The sequence below is a fragment of the Brachyhypopomus gauderio genome, unplaced genomic scaffold (genome assembly GCF_052324685.1).
Source record: "Brachyhypopomus gauderio isolate BG-103 unplaced genomic scaffold, BGAUD_0.2 sc72, whole genome shotgun sequence".
NCBI lineage: Eukaryota > Metazoa > Chordata > Actinopteri > Gymnotiformes > Hypopomidae > Brachyhypopomus > Brachyhypopomus gauderio.
This window is the reverse complement of record NW_027506893.1, coordinates 1,381,744-1,403,415: the sequence shown is the minus strand read 5'-3', so window position 1 is coordinate 1,403,415 and position 21,672 is coordinate 1,381,744. Positions and strand designations below refer to the sequence as shown.

Sequence of the window (21,672 nt, the reverse complement as noted above, 5' to 3'; positions counted from 1 at the left end):
CTAGAAGCAATAATGTCTACCAGATAATTATGACCATTACCAATGTACCTCATGCTAACACACTTGACCTTGATCACAAGCTTTATATATGTATGTATATTTTAAATAAAGGGGATTACCTTCCTGAAGCATAACTGAAGAAAAGTGTGTGTGTGTGTGTGTGTGTGTGTGTGTGTGTGTGTGTGTGTGTGTGTGTGTGTGTGTGTGCTGGGTGTGTCGCATGCAGTCTGAAGTGAAGCCAGAACATTTTGAGAGATGGATAGGAACAGTATCGGAAATAAGACAAAGGTGGTTTATATCAGTGGCCACTCGGGTCTACAGCACAGTGTAAAACACGAAAGGTCAGAGGTTAAATGAGACTGGACTCCTCGAGGTGGAACTCATTATTTGGAGATCAGAAGGGCACCTGCTGCTAAATAGAATAGGTGCTGGGGTGTTCAATTACGCTGTTGCTTCGGGTCTGCAATAAACAAAAGCTATAGGCTAAGTTTAAATCGATTCAGCGTTTTCAAATATTTATCTTTAATACCGCAGTTAACCACCTAGAGGTTTAAAAAATGCTGGACACCCCCCCTCCCCCAACACACACACACACACACACACACACACACACACACACACACACACACACACACACACACACACACACACACTTTAGAGATCGTTAATTCAGGGAATCCCTGCCTCCTCTGTATCCACCATCCCAAGGCGAACGTCTCATTTGTTGTGGGTTGAGTAACAGAGGGACTGAGCCGACCGGAGCACGGACTGTTATCTGTGTCCGCGAATGGACTTCTCTCTCCTGCTCACAGAACGCATCACGTGCTTCGTAAGGCTCCCCGTGAAGCAGAAACTTCAGGCTTGTGAGGCAAACCCGGACCCGAACCAAACCCTGGACCTCTGTGCGCTCTCGTTCGGACAGAGAGAGCCCTTCTTCTCACGGAGTCTACACTGACCTTAATGGAGTTCCGACTACCTGGTGACGAACGTCTAAACAAAGACCTAAATGTGAGTTTCCTCGCTGCTGGAGCAGTTTTGGGATGATTCTTTTGCGCCGGTGTAGGAACAAACCGAGGGACTAATTTTTCTGGGGGTTTTTTTGTATTGGTAGCCGCAGTTGAGACGATGCGCCAGTACGCACTCGCGTCAAACACCAGGTAGGATAACAACTGAACATTTAATAAACTTCCCAGAATCGTGTGCACCGCCACCAAGCACTATTTTGTTGCATCATGACACAATTTTAACGCAATTTAGCGCAATAAAAAATTACAAGTTATTTCCATCCTGCTGTTTTACTGTAAATGAAGGCATCCTCATGGATGACATTCAGTGGGGGTTCCGTAGCTTTCTCAAGCACTGCTATCACTTCTAGACTGTTGTCACACGCACTTCCCTGATTTTAATAAGTCTAATCAAGATAAAGAGGATAAAGAGGGTGTCCCAAATGCATGTCCGCAAACTGTCTTCATTATTGCAAATGTTTTAGAAAAGGCTTTTGTGTTCCATCACAGTGTTAAAGGGGGAAATGGGAAGATATTTGACAACTCGGCTGTCACGTCTTAAGTTGTGACTGTAAAATGCAAAATATAAGCGGTGAATGTAAACAATTCAATCGACTTTGTTAGTTATGATTTTTGTTGTCTATGCATTAAACATAGATCACTTTAAGAATCAAAATGACTTCCCACACAAGAGGATCTGTGAGAATAACCGGATTAAATGGCTGTGGCGTGTCTTGAGGGTTAGTATATGCATGGCGTTCCCTCCGGCAGGGTTACGTTATTGCCCACCGCTCTATCATGACTGTCGGCGAGGAGACTGAGCTCACTCCGTGGCCGGACCAGGGCGAGGTAAGACTTCCGATCCCCGCGCAATGTGGCGGCGTTCAGCCCGAGAACGCGCCCGCCGGACTCGCCGGGACTACAGGAGCAGCGTGGGAGTCGAGTGGTCACGAGGAGACACCCGAGGACACTGTGCAGCTACCGCATCCGTCACTCGCTCCAGTGGTTTTCTTCTGTCTCCAGCAGAGCACGCGACCTCGGAGCTGGTGCCTCGCGCTCGTGTGCAGCCCATATCCTTTACGCGCCGCGCGCGCGTCTTCTCGTGCGCTTTTGGCGTCGCGAGGCTCGGGAGATTGTTGCTGGCGGAGTGGTCCGTTTGCTTTACTGCACCAGTGAAGTAATGTTGGACTGGGTTTTTTTTTGGTCTCCAACAATTTACTCCACAAAGAACAAACATGATTCTTAACATGGTTTTTTCCCCTGGGAGCTAGACAGTGAAAATTAGTTCTTTATCAAAACATAAGTTATCGAGACACTGAAAAAATTACAGCTTCTCATACTCTATTAATCAGTCCCATGGCACCGTGCCTTAGCCAACAGCACCTAAGAACACAGTCTCCTCTCTCACATTGGTTTTGGTTATATGCTATTTCTCATTTGGAGCTATATCATTTTCTTTGAAAGGATGTGATTTAAGTATCTAAATGAATCCACAGAGCTATAGCAGTATTTCCCTATAGCTTACTAGGTAAAATGAGAAAGAAACGGGCCTCTCATGGATTTCATGGGTGTTTTTGTTGAATAGGCCTACTTATTTATACGTAGATTATTCTGATTGTAAGTTTTGCTGTCATGCTGTCTGAGCTGCAGTGTAGTTGTGTTACATAAGGTTTGGTCATTGCAGTTACAGACTCCTGTGTGTGTTTAATACTGCATGTCACATTGTTCAGATCAGTATGAGACTGAACAGCTGCCCTAAGATAGTGTTATGGTGTATGCATGTGTCTGTGTGTGTGTGTGTGTGTTGTAATGACTTTATTTCCTCTGCTGTACACGTTTATATTACCAAACACTTCCTAGGTGAACAATAGTTTCAATGTATGTGTTTAATTTTGAAGGATGGATATACAGAATCAATGGTATTGAGTTGTAATGTCTATTGTAATCAATAACAATTAGATATATCTACACTCACACACACACACACACACACACACACACACACACACACACACACACACACACACACACACACACACACACACACACACACACACACACACACACACACATATTGAAAAGTAATGCATGGTTCTGTTCATCCAGGCTGTCTCTCTGCCCTCAGTAAATGTTTACTGGAAGAATAAACATTCTCTACAGGGTAGCTTTCACCTAAACAGAGCATCTCTCTCTTTCTCTCTCTTACACACAAATGCACACAGTCTCTCTCTCTTTCAGTATTCTTCACTTTTTCTCTCTCTCTGTCTCCTCAGTACACACATGCTCATATACAAGAACATATATGAGTTCCATGCAAGCTGTTAATAGCTTGCATTATTTTAAATATATTATGTATAATACGTAATACATAATCATTATAATATTTACTTAGTTAAACTTCACGATCTTCATCATTAATATTTTGTTTTGAACGTTTTAACATTCCAAGAGGAACTAATCTTCAGCATATCTTAAGTGTTTTAGGCCCACATTAATATGTTTTACGTAGCGCTGAGTCCACAGTAGTGAAGCCATCAGAGCTGTAGATAGTAAAAAAAAACGACCCACAATCCCCGAGCTCAGCACAGCCTGATGAGCTAATTGGCCGACCATCCCAAAAGACTAATATTAAATCAAAATGGATCCTGTGGAGGTGGAGAGAGGAGACCTGTGAACTCTCACGTTCTCAGAGGCGTCGGCCGTGTTTATAGCTCTTTAATCTCAAATATGCACGAACACAAATGGTCGTGGGCCAGGTTTCTTCCAGAAGACCCTGGCGATGTCAGCTGGCCAGCTCACGCTGTCTTCCATCGTATTTATTTATGTCACGTCCCTCCAATCAGGATTATCATTAATGTTGGAGGTGAAGACAGAGGAGGCACTCGAGAGGTGATGCTAGTGGCTCTTCGGGAACATTTTCCCAGTCAGCCATCATGGCTGTCTCAGAGACGCCAAATAAAGAGTGAATACATTATAAACATTATAGATCACAGACAGTGTGAACTGGGCCAACTGCTAAATGCAGCACAAGTATTATATTAATTCAGATTAAGTGCTATATTAATGCAACTTAACTATAGGATAATTTGACATGATCTAATTACAGTTGCTGTATAACTTATCCAGTTGGTTGCTGTATAACTTGTTTTTGGTTAATTTTCATTTTGCCTGTTGATGCCTGTCTATATTTTAGAACAAATTATATTGTTATTATTATGTTATTCATCATATCTTAATTATATTATTATCATAGCTATAATTACACATATGAATATTATGTGAGCCTTTGAACATTTCCATTATAATACCAGAGGTGCCATGTCATGAATTTAGATAAAAATATTCTGATACCCTGGAGAAACAGACAGTGGAGAAAATCATAGGGGAAGAGCAATAATTAAATTTCACCATATCTCCTTTTGTATAATAATCTAAAGCCTCATTTATTCAACTGTACCTCACTGTAAATAATTGCCTTGTTCAATTGTACCGTGGTCTTTCAAACTATAAATCATTCTTCCAGGGTCCCAGGGTTCCTTTAACTAAGGTTTCCTTTGCGGAAGAGAATTCTGTTTTTGTATGATGTCAACCTCATGGACATGGCTTGTAACTCACTCACATTTAAACATGATTCGCCACAAGGGGGTGTGGTTACCACCACATTTCCTATTGGCTTTACATCAGTCACCCTGTTGTATGATATCCACAAATAAGAGTTGCATGTGAAAGTCGAACATTATCCGAATTTCACACCCTTGTTTTTCAAAAAACACTCAGATCTTTATTACAAACTGTCCTCGTCCCTTGTCCTAATTAACAGCTAAAATCTAATCACGTGAGGACCAAAGTTTTCTTTGCTGATGTAATTAATGTGCGATTCTCTTTAAATTACTCCAGTATCATGACTTTCGTTTTCTCATTACTGGCGACATACGGTGTCAGGGTTAAGTGAGGTGATGAGGAGACAACAACCTTTCCAGACGTTGGGCCTCTATCTACTTCATCTCACATATGGTACTGCTGGGTAGTCATCTGTTGCTGAATCCAGAGAAGTCAGACAACAGCTGTACTGCAGGATGGCCTTTATAAAGCATTATAACAGATTATAACACCTTGTATCAACTTCTATGCAATTTTGTTTAATTTAATTGTGTTTCTCTCTATTAATGTAGACGTTTCTTTATGTGAAATTAGTAAGAAAGTCTAATTAGTAAGAAAGCATATTATTTCATATGTAATGCATATTACATTTACTGTCTCAAACAGGCCCGACAGGCAGTTACTACCGCAAACAGACCCGACAGGCAGTTACTATCTCAAACATACCCAAAAGACAGTATCTCAAACATACCCAACAGGCAGTTACTGTCTCAAACAGACCCGACAGGCAGTTACTATCTCAAACATACCTGACAGGCCGTTACTATCTCAAACAGACCTGACAGGCAGTTACTATCTCAAACATACCCAACAGACAGTATCTCAAACATACCCAACAGGCAGTTACTATCTCAAACAGACCCGACAGGCAGTTACTATCTCAAACATACCTGACAGGCAGTTACTGTCTCAAACATACCTGACAGGCTGTTACTGTCTCAAACATACCTGAGAGGCAGTTACTGTCTCAAACATACCTGACAGACAGTTACTGTCTCAAACATACCTGACAGGCCGTTACGATCTCAAACATACCTGACAGTTAGTATGGGAGACAGAGCTGCAGTACTTTGCAGATGCTCCATTTCGGGACATGTTGAGACATTATGCTTTTCCCTTCAGAACACTAAAGCACAATAACTTATTATAGAATTCATCACACTCTCTTGAAAGGATTTCAACTGAAAACGTAGATCCCTAATGCTATATACACAGCGCTGGGACTGCTGGTCTGTTCGTACCCGGAGTATTCCCCCATCGTCTTCCTTCTGAGTGGGAATACATTACTGCAGCTCTGTCTTCAAATCCAACGATCCTCACACAGTATCAAAGCTCATTGTAAGTGTAATTTGTAAGTGTAGCGTTTATCTACCATTATCAAGCACATGAGTTTAAGTGTGTTAGTGGCTGTTCATACGAGATCATCAGTGCACAGAGCCACTAGGTGAAGAGAGGCAGAGAGTTTCCCATCGTAATTCATGCCTGGTTATATAACCTACTGAAGAGAATTCTGACTAAACTGTAGTTCTGTGCAAAAAAAAAGTGTTATTTCAGCAAGTCTTTTCTTTCTATTGTGACTGTCTGAGTCCTTGAGATGCTCACGCAATATCCTCAAATATCCTGAAGGTGTTGGCTAGAGGACCACCATAAATCCACAAGACTTAACCAGGCAGGATGTAGGACTGATTGTGGTGGTCCATTGCGACATCTCTAAGGTAAAAATTGTTACAAACAACCAGACATCATTGAAGTTTTATGCAAAACAAGTAATAAGTCCTATGACTTACAGAAACAATGAATGGACCTCTGACTCAGAGATAGCATTGATTACCCTGTGAAAAATCCTCTTCAGAGCTCTTTCCAGCAGGAACAAAGATCTTCTGCCGGATGTGTAGGAGATAAAGAGCACCCACGAGGCGAGGTCTTTGACTGGCAAGAGACGGGTATGCTACTGGACACTTGTAATGCAGGCTGACCCCCACTGGGACATTCTGGCTCCACGGTGGTGGCCTGGCCTCTTTTGGAGGGCCAAGCCTATGATATAGAAAACATGGAGTCAGTTGGAGGATTCTAGAACATTCCTCCCAGTTCCTCAGACTGTCCATTGGCAGGTGGGGTGGAACCCCTCAGAGTTGCCCGAAGCTCCCCACCATATTCTACTGGGTTGGGTACTGCCTTACATACTTGTGTTACAAGACAAAATTTGTGACAAATATATGTTGCCATTTTGAATCACCACATCACTCACATGATTTGGTTTGCCAGTACCAGGTGGAGGGTGGTGTATGGCAGAAGACAGCCTACATCCACCGAGTCTGGGTGTACTGTCGTTGGCAAAAGCAGGAAGTCTGGTTGCAGCTCGCTGTTCACTGGGAGATGTCCCGTGAAGTCCAAGAGCAGTTTGTCAGATATTGTGTACAGAGCTTGGCTGCAATCCCAGAATTAAATGGGACTTCTTAACCTGTGATGGCTTTTACCAGTCATCCTCTCCTCTGGACAGGGCACAGAGCAGGGTACTAGCGTTAGCCGATCAGACCATCGGGTGCCAGTTCTGACTAACACGGACGCACCCGCTGATAAGCACATGGGACTGTGACATTAATCCCTGAGGCACTGCCAACGATTCCTGAATTGGCAACAAGACTGTGTTCTAGGCTGTGGGGTGATGATGACAGCTAAGTCCTGTCATGGAGTCAACGCACAAGTCATGCATTGTGATCGACTGTGGCTTCCCTGTACTTCAAGGGAATAACTGTCTCAAGCCTCTTGAGTCTTTTTAGATCTTTGTTTGATTGGTCGGTGTTGATGTGGCTTGTGGTGTTTTATATTTGCGCAGTGTTGTGACATGTTCTTGTGTTAAGTGGATCATGGGTTGTCTGTAGTCTCTGTTGTTTTCAGACTTCCACAGGCTTTGTGAAGTCTGGCACAGACTTTTTTCTGCAAGTCAGTTCCATGTGTCCCGCCTAGTCATCGTGGGTTTTCTGAAACACTATTACCAATAAAGGCCATTCTCATGTATGGCTAAAAGCCAGTCTGTTCACTCTTTGGATAATAAAAAGTTACATACATCATTTTTTTACCCATTTTTTTACCCACATAATTACAGAATATTTACATGATAACATAGCAAAGTTATGTTTAGTGAAGTAAAAAATAAAGTTGTGATAAGGTCAGATTGCCGCATATGTAGTTAGGTTCGTTTTTTATAGACAAAATATTAGTCTATTAGTCTAGTCAAATTATGCTACATTAGTTATAACAGTAGTAATACAGTAGATGTGGTGTTTCCTTCAAATGATCAGAACAAGTTTAATTCATGCCATCAATTGCTCCTAAATACATTATTTGAATTTAAAGTCCTTTCCTACAGCTCAAAAGTTATATCATCCTCTAGTGAGTGTGTGTTTGCAACATCATGCCCATGGCACCAAATCTTATCTGATGGCAGATGCTTCCTAGTTCAGCCAAGCTGAAGAGTTGTGTGAGATCTTCCGTCTGATAACGTGTGTGTCAGGTCAATTGTGCATAGTAGCCATCACACAAAGTTTTAGTCGTGTGACGTAAGTACATCACTATAATGCCTGGTGTGCAGCAATGGAAGATCTTAACGCTGTTGGATGGATTACACCCCTAGTGCCCCAGAGATCCCAGTACCAGAGGTGGAGGCCTTACCAGCAAGGTTGGGAATTTATGCATTTGGTAAATGTAATATTAGATGGCTAATTGAGAATATTTGAACCTGCTTGCACAAGACCTCCTGCTAGTTTGTTCTGGATTGGCTCTGAATGTGCTGGATGGGATTACAGTGTTGAGCCTCGGATAAGCGTGTTTTACAGCATTATTTTGGTTTATAATCTAATGCAGGTCATTGTCCATCTTGAGCCATCTAAAACAGCCACTTTAATATTCCCAAGGCTTTACCACCCTGGGGCAGTATAGCTCGGTATAGTTCTGTATAGTAAGTATAGTACAGAATATAGTTCAGTATAGTTCTGTATAGTAAGTATAGTACATTATACTGTCTAGTATAGTTCTGTATAGTAAGTATAGTACAGTACAATATAGTTCAATATAATTCTGTATAGTAAGTATAGTACAGAATATAGTTCAGTATAGTTCAGAATAGGTCTGTATAGTAAGTATAGTACTGTATATTGTACAGTATAGTTTTGTATATTAAGTATAGTACAGTATAGTAAAGTATTGTTCACCTCAGGTCTATTTTTTAGGGCAACACATTTTCCTTTATATACTATACAAAGCAGCATCCAGATGACCATATAGGACTGTGTAGGTTGTAGGACAGAGGAAATACCATACAGGGACCTAGAACAGACATAATTCTTCTTATTTTGCTCATTTTCATTGGCTTCACAAGAGTTTCATATTCCAGTCCAGTGGGCCACAGCATTGCAGAGTTTAGTGAGTTCTGTCCCGCCCATTCACCTGATTTAACCCCACTAAGCCCTTCTTGAGCTACCCCACTAACTCAAAGCAAAGCCCTTCTTGAGCTACCCGACTAACTCAAAGCCCTTCTTCAGCTACCCCACTAACTCAAAGCCCTTCTTCAGCTACTCTACTAACTCAAAGCCCTTCTTCACCTACCCCACTAACTCAAAGCCCTTCTTCAGCTACCCCACTAACTCAAAGACCTTCTTCACCTACCCCACTAACTCAAAGCCCTTCTTCAGCTACCCCACTAACTCAAAGCCCTTCTTCAGCTACTCTACTAACTCAAAGCCCTTCTTCACCTACCCCACTAACTCAAAGCCCTTCTTCAGCTACCCCACTAACTCAAAGACCTTCTTCACCTACCCCACTAACTCAAAGCCCTTCTTCAGCTACCCCACTAACTCAAAGACCTTCTTCACCTACCCCACTAACTCAAAGCCCTTCTTCAGCTACCCCACTAACTCAAAGCCCTTCTTCAGCTACCCCACTAACTCAAAGACCTTCTTCACCTACCCCACTAACTCAAAGCCCTTCTTCACCTACCCCACTAACTCAAAGCCCTTCTTCAGCTACCCCACTAACTCAAAGACCTTCTTCACCTACCCTACTAACTCAAAGGCCTTTTTCAGCTACCCCACTAACTCAAAGCCCTTCTTCACCTACCCCACTAACTCAAAGCCATTCTTCACCTACCCCACTAACTCAAAGGCCTTCTTCAGCTACCCCACTAACTCAAAGACCTTCTTCACCTACCCCACTAACTCAAAGCCATTCTTCACCTACCCCACTAACTCAAAGGCCTTCTTCAGCTACCCCACTAACTCAAAGCCCTTCTTCACCTACCCCACTAACTCAAAGGCCTTCTTCACCTATCCCACTAACTCAAAGACCTTCTTCACCTACCCCACTAACTCAAAGCCCTTCTTCACCTACCCCACTAACTCAAAGCCCTTCTTCACCTACCCCACTAACTCAAAGCCCTTCTGGTGCTGAGCTGGACATGGTAGCAAAAGAGAAAACTGCAGTGCTGTGTGTCTCACCAGGATCTGAGTTGTGACATCCCTGTTCACTCCCTCCCCCTTAATTTATTCAGCAAACTGCTGATTCCTCGCATCCCCCTTTTCCTTTCTCTCGTTTTGTTTCTTTCTTTTTGTTGTTCTTTTCACCGGCGTGGTTATAGTTCGCTTTGACCAGGTTCTGGCACCAGCAACACACGGTAAGGAACGAAAGCAAAGCCTGCAATTAAAAGAAATCTTTCTTTCCTGCTAGTGAGCACACCTTCACACTCCCTTACAATAAAGAGCATGCATCACAGCACATCCCCCACAGGCTCACAAACACACACACACACACACACACACACACACACACACACACACACACACACACCAGTCGCTGTGTCCTTTTTTCAAATGCCGAGTTTTGAAGAGTTGAAATAATGGCAGCAAACAAACGTACCTTTCGAAATCCATCTGCAGTGTGTGTACAGTGCTCCATGTATTGTAACAGCCCAGTACAGCCTCTTAATATTTTAGAACCTCTGCCTCATAATCAGGATGGCTGCATATAACTAATGGATGTCCTCAGAAGTCGCCACACACCTTTTGTGCGCGTGGGATTGTGCACTGTTCACCACACGGTTCCATTGTTGGACCTAAGGGGTGTTAATTGTTTTGCACATATGCATGGGGTTAGATGTGTTAATTGAAGCCTTTGTGTGGGTATATGTGTGTGTGTGTGTGTGTGTGTGTGGCCATTCTGAGTGGAAAGAACTGGACTTTTTACACTGAGAAGGCCACAGCGTAGGTCTGGATCAGTATTTTCCTCTGAATGTAGGTGTGTGTGTGTGTGTGTGTTGTGTGTGTCTGTGATTCTATTGTTTTGCTAAAGTGACACAGTGATGTCAATATTGTAAGTAAGCATGCACACAAACACATACACACATATGCACACCCACTGTCCCCTGAGAAAGTCCTAATGACACTGTGATGGCTGAAAAACTTCACTGGTTGGCGATTTCCATAGCTACTGTCACTAATGAATCTCCGGGGTTACGGGTGCTTATCATCGCTGTCAGGGTAACAGTACTGGTTTCCGTGACAACAGGAGTCACTAATGCGAGTGTGGAGTTCAACAACGTAACCTCGAGAGAGAGAAAAAGAGAGACAGAAAGACAGACAGGCAGAGTAGACCAGGGGAGAAAACGATTGGGAGAGAGACAGTAATATAGGGATTCAGAAAAAGAACTTGAATAGGATTCATAAAATAGAACTAAGACACATGAAAATTGAACTTAAGCAAAATGGAACAATTTAATCACTTATATTCCCCAATACCACAACCCCTCAATAACACAACACCTGGAATAGCCAAGAACTGTTCTTATTTATTCCACACTAAATTACAGTTAAAATTATTTTCCCATAGAAGTATTGTTCTGTCTTTGGCCCTAATCTGTAGTGAGCTTCTCACATTACATAGAAGCATGATTTATTTCTGCATTTGAACATTTATCTGGTGCGTAGGGCTGCTAAGAGTTGCTGAAAGAACAGCATTCTCTACAGAGACTGTGAGAGTGAGGAAGAGTATTGATGAAAGAGTGAAAGAACAGCATTCTCTACAGAGACTGTGAGAGTGAGGAAGAGTATTGATGAAAGAGTGAAAGAACAGCATTCTCTACAGAGACTGTGAGAGTGAGGAAGAGTATTGATGAAAGAGTGAAAGAACAGCATTCTCTACAGAGACTGTGAGAGTGAGGAAGAGTATTGATGAAAGAGTGAAAGAACAGCATTCTCTACAGAGACTGTGAGAGTGAGGAAGAGTATTGATGAAAGAGTGAAAGAACAGCATTCTCTACAGAGACTGTGAGAGTGAGGAAGAGTATTGATGAAAGAGTGAAATAACAGCATTCTCTACAGAGACTGTGAGAGTGAGGAAGAGTATTGATGAAAGAGTGAAAGAACAGCATTCTCTACAGAGACTGTGAGAGTGAGGAAGAGTATTGATGAAAGAGTGAAAGAACAGCATTCTCTACAGAGACTGTGAGAGTGAGGAAGAGTATTGATGAAAGAGTGAAAGAACAGCATTCTCTACAGAGACTGTGAGAGTGAGGAAGAGTATTGATGAAAGAGTGAAAGAACAGCATTCTCTACAGAGACTGTGAGAGTGAGGAAGAGTATTGATGAAAGAGTGAAAGAACAGCATTCTCTACAGAGACTGTGAGAGTGAGGAAGAGTATTGATGAAGAACTCTTGACAGAACATTCTGTTCTCTCACATCCTGTAATCAGAGCACAAATGCAAACGGGTTAGCAAAGGAGAGCAGAGAGGACAGGAGTAGGGACGACAGGAGTAGGGAAGACAGGAGGAGGGACGACAGGAGGAGGAAAGACAAGTGAAGGGAAAACAGGAGTAGGGAAGACAGCAGGGGGTAAGACAGGAGAAGGGAAGACAGGAGAAGGAATGACAGGTGTGGGGACTTACAGTGGTGGGAAAGGGGAGGGCAGTCTCTAAAGGATAGGAGAGACTCTAAAGGATAGGAGAGACTCTAAAGGATAGTAGAGACTGTAAAGAATAGGAGAGACTCTAAAGGGTAGTAGAGACTGTAAAGAATAGGAGAGACTCTAAAATATAGTAGAGACTGTAAAGAATAGGAGAGACTCTAAAGCTTCATTTGTGGATACTTTATTGTCAGTGAGCAGTGAGGATAATGCACTCTGTGCCTGTACCATTAGACCAACTAAATCATTGTTCAATGGTCTGATTCCCATGTCAGTTAACATCAGTCCAAGCTTGCAAAGATCCAGACGTGTTAAAGAATGAGAGAGGTTGTGTATCTGTGTGTGTGTGTGTGTGTGTGTGTGTGTGTGTGTGTGTGTGTGTGTGTGGGTGTGTGTGTGTTTGTGTATCTGTGTGTGTGTGTGTGTGTGTGTGTGTGTGTGTGTGTGTGGGTGTGTGTGGGTGTGTGTGGGTGTGTGTGTGTGTGTGTGTGTGGGAGAGTGTCAGTGAATCCATCCTTGTGAATTCTAGTCTATGCACTTTGAGTGCTTCATGAAGTATAAATATGTAATGGATGAATAAGTAAATACTACAGCACAAGATAGTGGAAGGGTTAATCAAATGCATAGTACACACACACACACACACACACACACACACACACACACACACACACACACACACACACACACACATTCTGACACATACATTCACACACACATGTACGCACACACACACACACACGTACTACACACACACACACACAGATCATACGCACATGCATATGCACACAGAGACGCACACACACACACACAGATCATACGCACATGCATATGCACACAGAGACGCACACACACAGACGCGCAGACAGAAAGAAAATGAGAGAGAGTTAAACTTCTTTTGTCAGTGGGAAAGGGCTGGTTGCTACGGTAACATCATCATGGGTTTACCCCACTTGAGAAGACTTGTGTCACAGCTTTTTTGCACACTCACACAACCTTTTACACACTCATTGATCCGGAAGGCAGTGTGGAATATTTATATTTTCGGGGTCAACTCAGGTCACACGTGTGTGCATGTGTGTGTGTGTATGTCTGTGTGTGATCGGCGGGTGGTTCGGTGCACGTATATTTGCACACAGAGTCGGGGGGGTCTTTCCAAATTACAGCGCCAGTTATGATTCTCTCAGGGATCAACCCGTGCTAAGGGAGCACCTGGTTGCCAAGCAACAAATGAGTCAAGACTCCTATCTGTCCAGTAAGACTGAGCCACATTTGATTGGCTGACTCAGCAGATTTGGAGGTGGGGCTTTCTGGGAAACAAATCAAGACGTGATCATGTTTATCATGCAGGATTTCCCATAACACACAGACACACACACACACACAAACATACACTCACACACCCACACATACACATGCACACACCCTTAGGATCAAATAAATTAAGAAATGGCTCATTTGAGCCCAAACTGTGTTAATGTCAGCAGACATTCACAGTGAGTTTGCCATTAAAAATGTTTTCTCATCAAAAAATTAAGCTGAGCTGTACCACATACTTAAACTAAACTTCTCTTTTTATGTTTATCACTTGCTATTTTTTTCAGTTCTATACACTCAGTTTAATGATCTGGGCTGTACTGAGTCCTCTTATGGGATAATAAATAAAGACAATAATACTTTGAGTTAGTGCTACCATACTACATACAACTACATCCCTTACTGCTGCTCTTCAGCAGATCTGACACAGGGCAAATTTTATAGGATGGTGCTTCTTCTTGGCAGTAGGTCATATAAGAGAAGATATGCCGGTACAACAAGGTCTTCCAATCACTTTCCTGGAAATGTCGTTGAAGCATTTGCTTGCTCTCATTTTCAGTTGAGCTGCTCGAGTTGTCCAGATGGGATAAGGGTTCCTGCAGCACTCTGTGGCCATGTAGGTCATGATGGTCATGATGGTCATGATGGTCATGTTGGTCATGTTGGTCATGATGGTCATGTTGGTCATGTTGGTCATGTTGGTCATGTAGGTCATGTTGGTCATGTTGGTCATGATGGTCATGATGGTCATGTTGGTCATGTAGGTCATGATGGTCATGTTAGTCATGTTGGTCATGATGGTCATGTTGGTCATGTAGGTCATGATGGTCATGATGGTCATGTTGGTCATGTTGGTCATATTGGTCATGTAGGTCATGATGGTCATGTTGGTCATGTTGGTCACGTTGGTCACGTAGGTCATGTAGGTCATGATGGTCATGTAGGTCATGTTGGTCATGATGGTCATGTTGGTCATGTTGGTCATGATGGTCATGTTGGTCATGATGGTCATGTTGGTCATGTTGGTCATGATGGTCATGTTGGTCATGATGGTCATGTTGGTCATGTTGATCTTGATGGTCATGTTGGTCATGATGGTCATGTTCGTCATGTTGGTCATGTTGGTCATGATGGTCATGATGGTCATGTTCGTCATGTTGGTCATGTTGGTCATGATGGTCATGTTGGTCATGTTGGTCATATTGGTCATGATAGTCATGTTGGTCATGTTGGTCATGATGGTCATGTTGGTCATGATGGTCATGTTGGTCATGTTGGTCATGATGGTCATGTTGGTCATGTTGGTCATATTGGTCATGTTGGTCATATTGGTCATGATAGTCATGATGGTCATGTTGGTCATGATGGTCATGTTGGTCATGTTGGTCATGTTGGTCATGATGGTCATGATGGTCATGTTGGTCATGATGGTCATGATGGTCATGTTGGTCATGATGGTCATGTTGGTCATGTTGATCTTGATGGTCATGTTGGTCATGATGGTCATGTTTGTCATGTTGGTCATGATGGTCATGATGGTCATGATGGTCATGTTGGTCATGTTGGTCATGATGGTCATGTTGGTCATGATGGTCATGATGGTCATGTTGGTCATGATGGTCATGTTGGTCATGTTGCACCAGAGCTTGCAGACAAATGAGATTAATACGTCCTTCCACACTGGGTTTGCCTTTGGACGACATGCTGTTCATCCGAGTGAGGACGGACTTTTGTTTCGGTCCACCAGTGGTGCATTATGTTGTAGGATTTGGCTTTGCCGATGGCGCGCGATCTGAACTAGCTTAATTAAATTGGTTTTTGCTTCGCCTCAACTTTGTTTCTTTTTATTTTGCATCCCTTCAGTGCCGATGACTCTGGCTTTTGTTTCTCTGTGTTCTGGTTCAATCATCTTACATCACATCAAACAACTGATGGTGTTCGTTGTCCCTCTGCTTTGCCCTTAGTCTGCCTCTCTCTCTCTATCTCTCTCTCACACTCTCTCTCTCTATCTCTCGCTCTCACACTCTCTGTCTCTGTCTCTTTCCCTCTTCCTCACCTTTCCTCTTCAGTCTCCATTCATGACTGTTTATGAAGGCATTACTGTCGTATAGCTAAAGGGGAGCATTTAATCTAAAGCATTGTTGGTGTTTATTTCTAGTAGATGCAGTTTAATTGAACAATGTTTGATAATTTGAAGAATCTAATTGGCTATTATGTCCCAAATAGAGTAATGGAGTAACAGTGTGTGTGTGTGTGTGTGTGTGTGTGTGTGTGTCTGCGTGCGTGTGTGATCATAATAAACACCAGAAAATACAACCACAGAATAAAATCACTTGATATGGAACATGACTTGGAAAAGGACACCTTATTCTCACCTGAGATCACAAAGCCACATCAGAAATATCAGTCCTCCCACGACTGGTGAAGGAAGAACAAGGCACACACAGTTTCTCTCGCCCCAGTTTAGCTTCTTCCCCACCATTCTTCTCCATGCACCCCCCCCCCCCCACCCCTTACTGCCCCCCCCCCACCCCCCCACCACCACCACCACCACCACCACTTCACCGTGCCTCTTACGGATCGATGAGCCGTGCTCCTCGGTAACGGCCTGCGGTCGATAACTACGTGCACCTTGGCTTTTGCTTTGTTTGACCTCGTCGGACGAAGCGCCACCGAGCTCACGGCATCATCCACGCTCTGGCATCCGCCGGCTCCTTCCGCGGGGATTAGCTGTGGAATCTTCGTACATTATTTGTTGCCCGTTGTCTTTTGTAATTACTTGGTGCAAGACACTTCTGTTCGGATATGAGCTGGGGGTCCATTATGCTGTGTTACACCATGGCACATTTCAAAACTGGCCTCGGATGAAAAGATCAAGCATAAAAATAATAAAGTTAGATGGTATTTTCACTATAATATTGTAGAATTGTGTTCACAGTCATCTTGTGCAACCGTGAACGTTTGTGCTGTTTACTTCTGGGCTGTCACACTATGGAAGTCCAGAAACACAGCTTTATGTAAATTTCAGAATCCTGACTGTTCCGCTGGAGCAGGTCCAATGTGACCTCTGAGTAAAAACATCCCTTGAATCTGAAAACAAATCCTGTATGAATCATAAGCTGCAATCAAATGAATAAAAGTTGGTCACATGGAAATAATTGTTTTTCTACAATATAATGATATCTTTGAACACCACTGGTACACTGTTACTATTTTAATCAACATATGCCATTAACAATTTCTTCTAAACGACCAATTACTTGGTCACAGTCATTAGCAAAATATAAGGTTTAAATACAAGGCTCAACACAAATACCGAAATTCTTACTAGGCAAATATCTATAGTTGGTCTTACCAAATGCTACGACAGAAGAATTAAAGCACAAATCAACATATTATAAAGTATTAAAAATGTTAGTACTATTATAAAGTATAATATTATAGTATAATATTAAACATCCAGCAAATTGCCAAAAAAAAAAAAACACAACAAAAATGAATATTCTGCAATAATATTTCAATATTCACTAATATTCAAATGAGTGTGGCTGATTGGACACATGCTGCCACACACTTGCATCCTGCTACCCAAGCACAGCTGAATGGGAGTAACATGGGCTACATGTACAAACACATCAATGGGCATAGCTAATTCAAGCGCATATTTATGCAAATTGCTCTTAAGTTCAGGCACCACAAAAGCCTTGTTCATGGGTAATGATGAGATGGTAGGTTTTTACGTTTTCAATTAAAGACCCCCTCCAATGAAAATGAAGTTGTTAGCCTTGTTAGCATGCCAGTGTGGTGTTTTTTACATGCTTGAAGACAAATCATGATCGAAAGGAGCAATCAACGCCACAGCTGAGCATTTCAGCTTCAGAAATGCAGAGTTCAGTGGGACTAATTTTTGTAATTTGCTCTAGATATGAGTGTCAGCTAAATGCTAGAAATGTAAATATAAATGTAAATGTGTACCACTGACAGTCACAAACGCCTGGATTCAGAGAGCCAGGCTTTTATATCTATGGGAACCAAGCATGTCAACTTGTGGGGTGGTACTTTCCATATCATTAGCATAATGTTACAGTGAAATGAGGGGTATCGGCCAGGTGTAGTGTCATATCCTCAATGTTACAGTGAAATGAGGGGTATCGGCCAGGTGTAGTGTCATATCCTCAAAGGCAAGTTTCACTATGTTCAAAACGATGCCACAGACGTGTTCTGTTTTCAACTGTAAAGTTGGAAAAGGAGAAAGTGTGAGTATCCATGTGTTTCCATAGGACATGAGAACCAGAGAGAAATGGCTGCATGACAATCCCAGCCGAACGTCCAGAGAAAACACTGGTTTCAGATGTATTCAAAAACGATAGTTGGCCACAAATCATTTTGAAACCTGATGCTGTTCCATTCATTTATCCTTGGGACACAGCATGTACAAGCCAGCGTTTTGGTCAAAATAACAACATTTCTGTTCTTTTGTTTTATCCATACACTTTGTACAACAAATCTGCAATGTGCTAGATAATGTTAGACAGTGTTAGCCTGCCAAGGTACAAAATGATTCATATCAAGAACAGACAGGACATTTTATATGAAACACTGACAAATACAGTTAGGACAAATGTTATTCAATTCAGATTGCTAACCTGCTGAATTAGATGATGGCTATACTAATTACTAATTCTCCCTGAAACCCTTTGATGACTTTGGGGCTGTTCATGAGGAAAGCGTGTTGTGAGAAATGTCATCCTCATAAGCTTCTGATACAGCGTTAGCCAGATAAGGTTAGCTAATTAAAGCATGCATAACATTTGGAGAAAGCCATTTTATGGCAAAAAAGCTCTAAAGGCAGTCTTCTCCCACATGTGGTCAGGAAGTGGCCAACGTCAGCACATTTTGTAAAGACAGTCAAGGACAGCAGCTAAATTACGTAGGACATGGACATGAGGTCCATCAATTTGAAATCATTTTCAAGGGGGAGTTGTAAAGCTTGTCTTCTGTTACCTTTACATTTGTAGCATTTAGCAGATGATTTTATCCAGAGCAATTTACAAAAGTGTTGTTTAAAATGTACATACCAGCATGTACTGTAAGGCCAATATAATTCCTGCATGCTGTTTACAGTATCCTGTATATAGACATTATACATGCATATACTGTACATAATCATACACTCCATGCATATCCAGTCAATATTTGTACTTTTGTGATGTTTGTAGTTGGGTTTGGTGGAGATAGAGGTGGGGACTCTTTGCATATGCATAGATCCATCTAAGCTACTTTTAGGGCATAAGGGGAATTTGTTATTGGAAATAACTTATAAATATGTCATTTTGATGAGCATAGATGGGTTTTTATGGGTTTACTTGATGACAGTAGAGAAACTTTAAGAAGTCACAGATGAAGTCTTAGTCATGAATGACTAGCTCTGTAGATGGTGAAAGATTGTATAGCCTTCACAGCAAAATAACACGGCCTTGCATTTGACAAGCTTCACAGTTCCCTGTGGTTAATGCCCGATGTAACTCCCATTTGTATACATTTAGTTTCATAAATGTCTCCTGTTTGGGTACATTTTGATTCTACAAGACTATTATCAGTGTCACTGGGATGCCCTTTTATGTGTGAGACTGTAATATTTAAAATGCATTTTAGTTCTAGCTAGTCAACTCCTGTAGTTTATTGAGCATATTGTCCACTTGCACACACAGTTGACATTTCTGTTTGACAACTGTGCTATGACTATTGCTTGTGAATAGTGAACTACCAGAAACTCACCAATGATACTGCCCACTAGGTGTTGTTTGGTAGATAGCTAGGTTGCATCACCCTGAAGATGCTGAGAACGAGGGTACACAGAGGGCATTAGCCTTTTGGCTAAAGCTTACATTGGCTTCACATGACATAAGGACCACCCATTTTACATCAAAGGGGAACCAACTGTAGAAAAATAAACGTGTAATTTACTGGACTTTCAAATAGTATACATAGTACATACTGAATACATAGTACATACTGTATACATTGTGCTCCCAGAAAAACAAGACTAGAAGGAACACTGATTTATGTTCTCTGGGACTCTGGGGCTTCCAAAGATCTTTGGACTTTCGACATTCACTTGTGTGTGCCTCACTGAGAATAAAGTGGACAGACAGACACTCACAATCTTGATGATTTTTGTAACTATCACTGTAAGCGTGCATAGTGTTGTGGGCTTATTTGTCATCTACACTTCAGTGAAAACCCTTGGTGGGTTAACTCGGGGCATGTCTGTGAATGCGGGTCTATAATGCATCCAGAGTGTGTGTGTGTGTGTGTGTGTGTGTGTGTGTGTGTGTAATATGCCATCTCATTTCAACTACTGAGCACAAGTTCACATTCAGAATACATCAAAACTGCTTCAGACTTGTTCTCAAGACTAAAAGAAGACAAGTCCAATATTTTAGAGCTGACGTGTTGCAGCAGTTGAATCCCTTTTAGTTTTAATGAGACCGGATTTTATATTTCTGTTCTTATGAAGTGTCAGTAATCACAACCATTGCAATGACAGCAAGTTTAATTGGTAATTATTTGGTTTTGGTTGCCTAACCCCAGCTGACTCACCCCACCTAACCCCCACCCCAACTCCACCACACCTAACCCCCACCCCATCTCCACCCCACCCCACCTAACCCCCACCCCAACTCCACCACACCTAACCCCCACCCCATCTCCACCCTACCTAACCCCCACCCCAACTCCACCCCACCTAACCCCCACCCCAACTCCACCCCACCCAACCCCCACCCCAACTCCACCCCACCTAACCCCCACCCCATCTCCACCACACCCCACCTAACCCCCACCCCAACTCCACCCCACCCAACCCCCACCCCATCTCCACCACACCCCACCTAACCCCCACCCCAACTCCACCACACCTAACCCCCACCCCATCTCCACCCCACCCCAACTCCACCCCACCTAACCCCCACCCCATCTCCACCCCACCTAACCCCCACCACACCCCACCTAACCCCCACCCCATCTCCACCCCACCTAACCCCCACCCCATCTCCACCACACCCCACCTAACCCCCACCCCAACTCCACCACACCTAACCCCCACCCCATCTCCACCCCACCCCACCCCAACTCCACCCCACCTAACCCCCACCCCATCTCCACCCCACCTAACCCCCACCCCATCCCCACCCCACCTAACCCCCACCCCAACTCCACCCCACCTAACCCCCACCCCATCTCCACCCCACCTAACCCCCACCCCAACTCCACCACACCTAACCCCCACCCCATCTCCACCCCACCCCACCCCAACTCCACCCCACCTAACCCCCACCCCAACTCCACCCCACCTAACCCCCACCCCAACTCCACCCCACCTAACCCCCACCCCATCTCCACCACACCCCACCTAACCCCCACCCCATCTCCACCCCACCTAACCCCCACCCCAACTCCACCCCACCTAACCCCCACCCCATCTCCACCACACCCCACCTAACCCCCACCCCATCTCCACCACACCCCACCTAACCCCCACCCCATCTCCACCACACCCCACCTAACCCCCACCCCATCTCCACCCCACCCCACCCCAACTCCACCCCACCTAACCCCCACCCCATCTCCACCACACCCCACCTAACCCCCACCCCATCTCCACCCCACCTAACCCCCACCCCATCTCCACCCCACCTAACCCCCACCCCATCTCCACCACACCCCACCTAACCCCCA

General features: G+C 43.3%; 1 protein-coding gene across 1 annotated transcript in view; it reads left to right on the top strand.

Annotated features, from left to right (window-relative positions):
* Positions 1-729: 729 nt before the first annotated feature.
* The window catches only part of cacna1hb (calcium channel, voltage-dependent, T type, alpha 1H subunit b), a 79,339-nt gene continuing 58,396 nt past the window's right edge, over positions 730-21,672 (top strand). The window contains 3 exon segments of the mRNA XM_076989990.1: positions 730-1,008; positions 1,112-1,157; positions 1,662-2,074. Of these exon segments, the coding sequence (XP_076846105.1) occupies positions 1,803-2,074 (272 nt within the window). The 5' untranslated portion in view covers positions 730-1,008; positions 1,112-1,157; positions 1,662-1,802.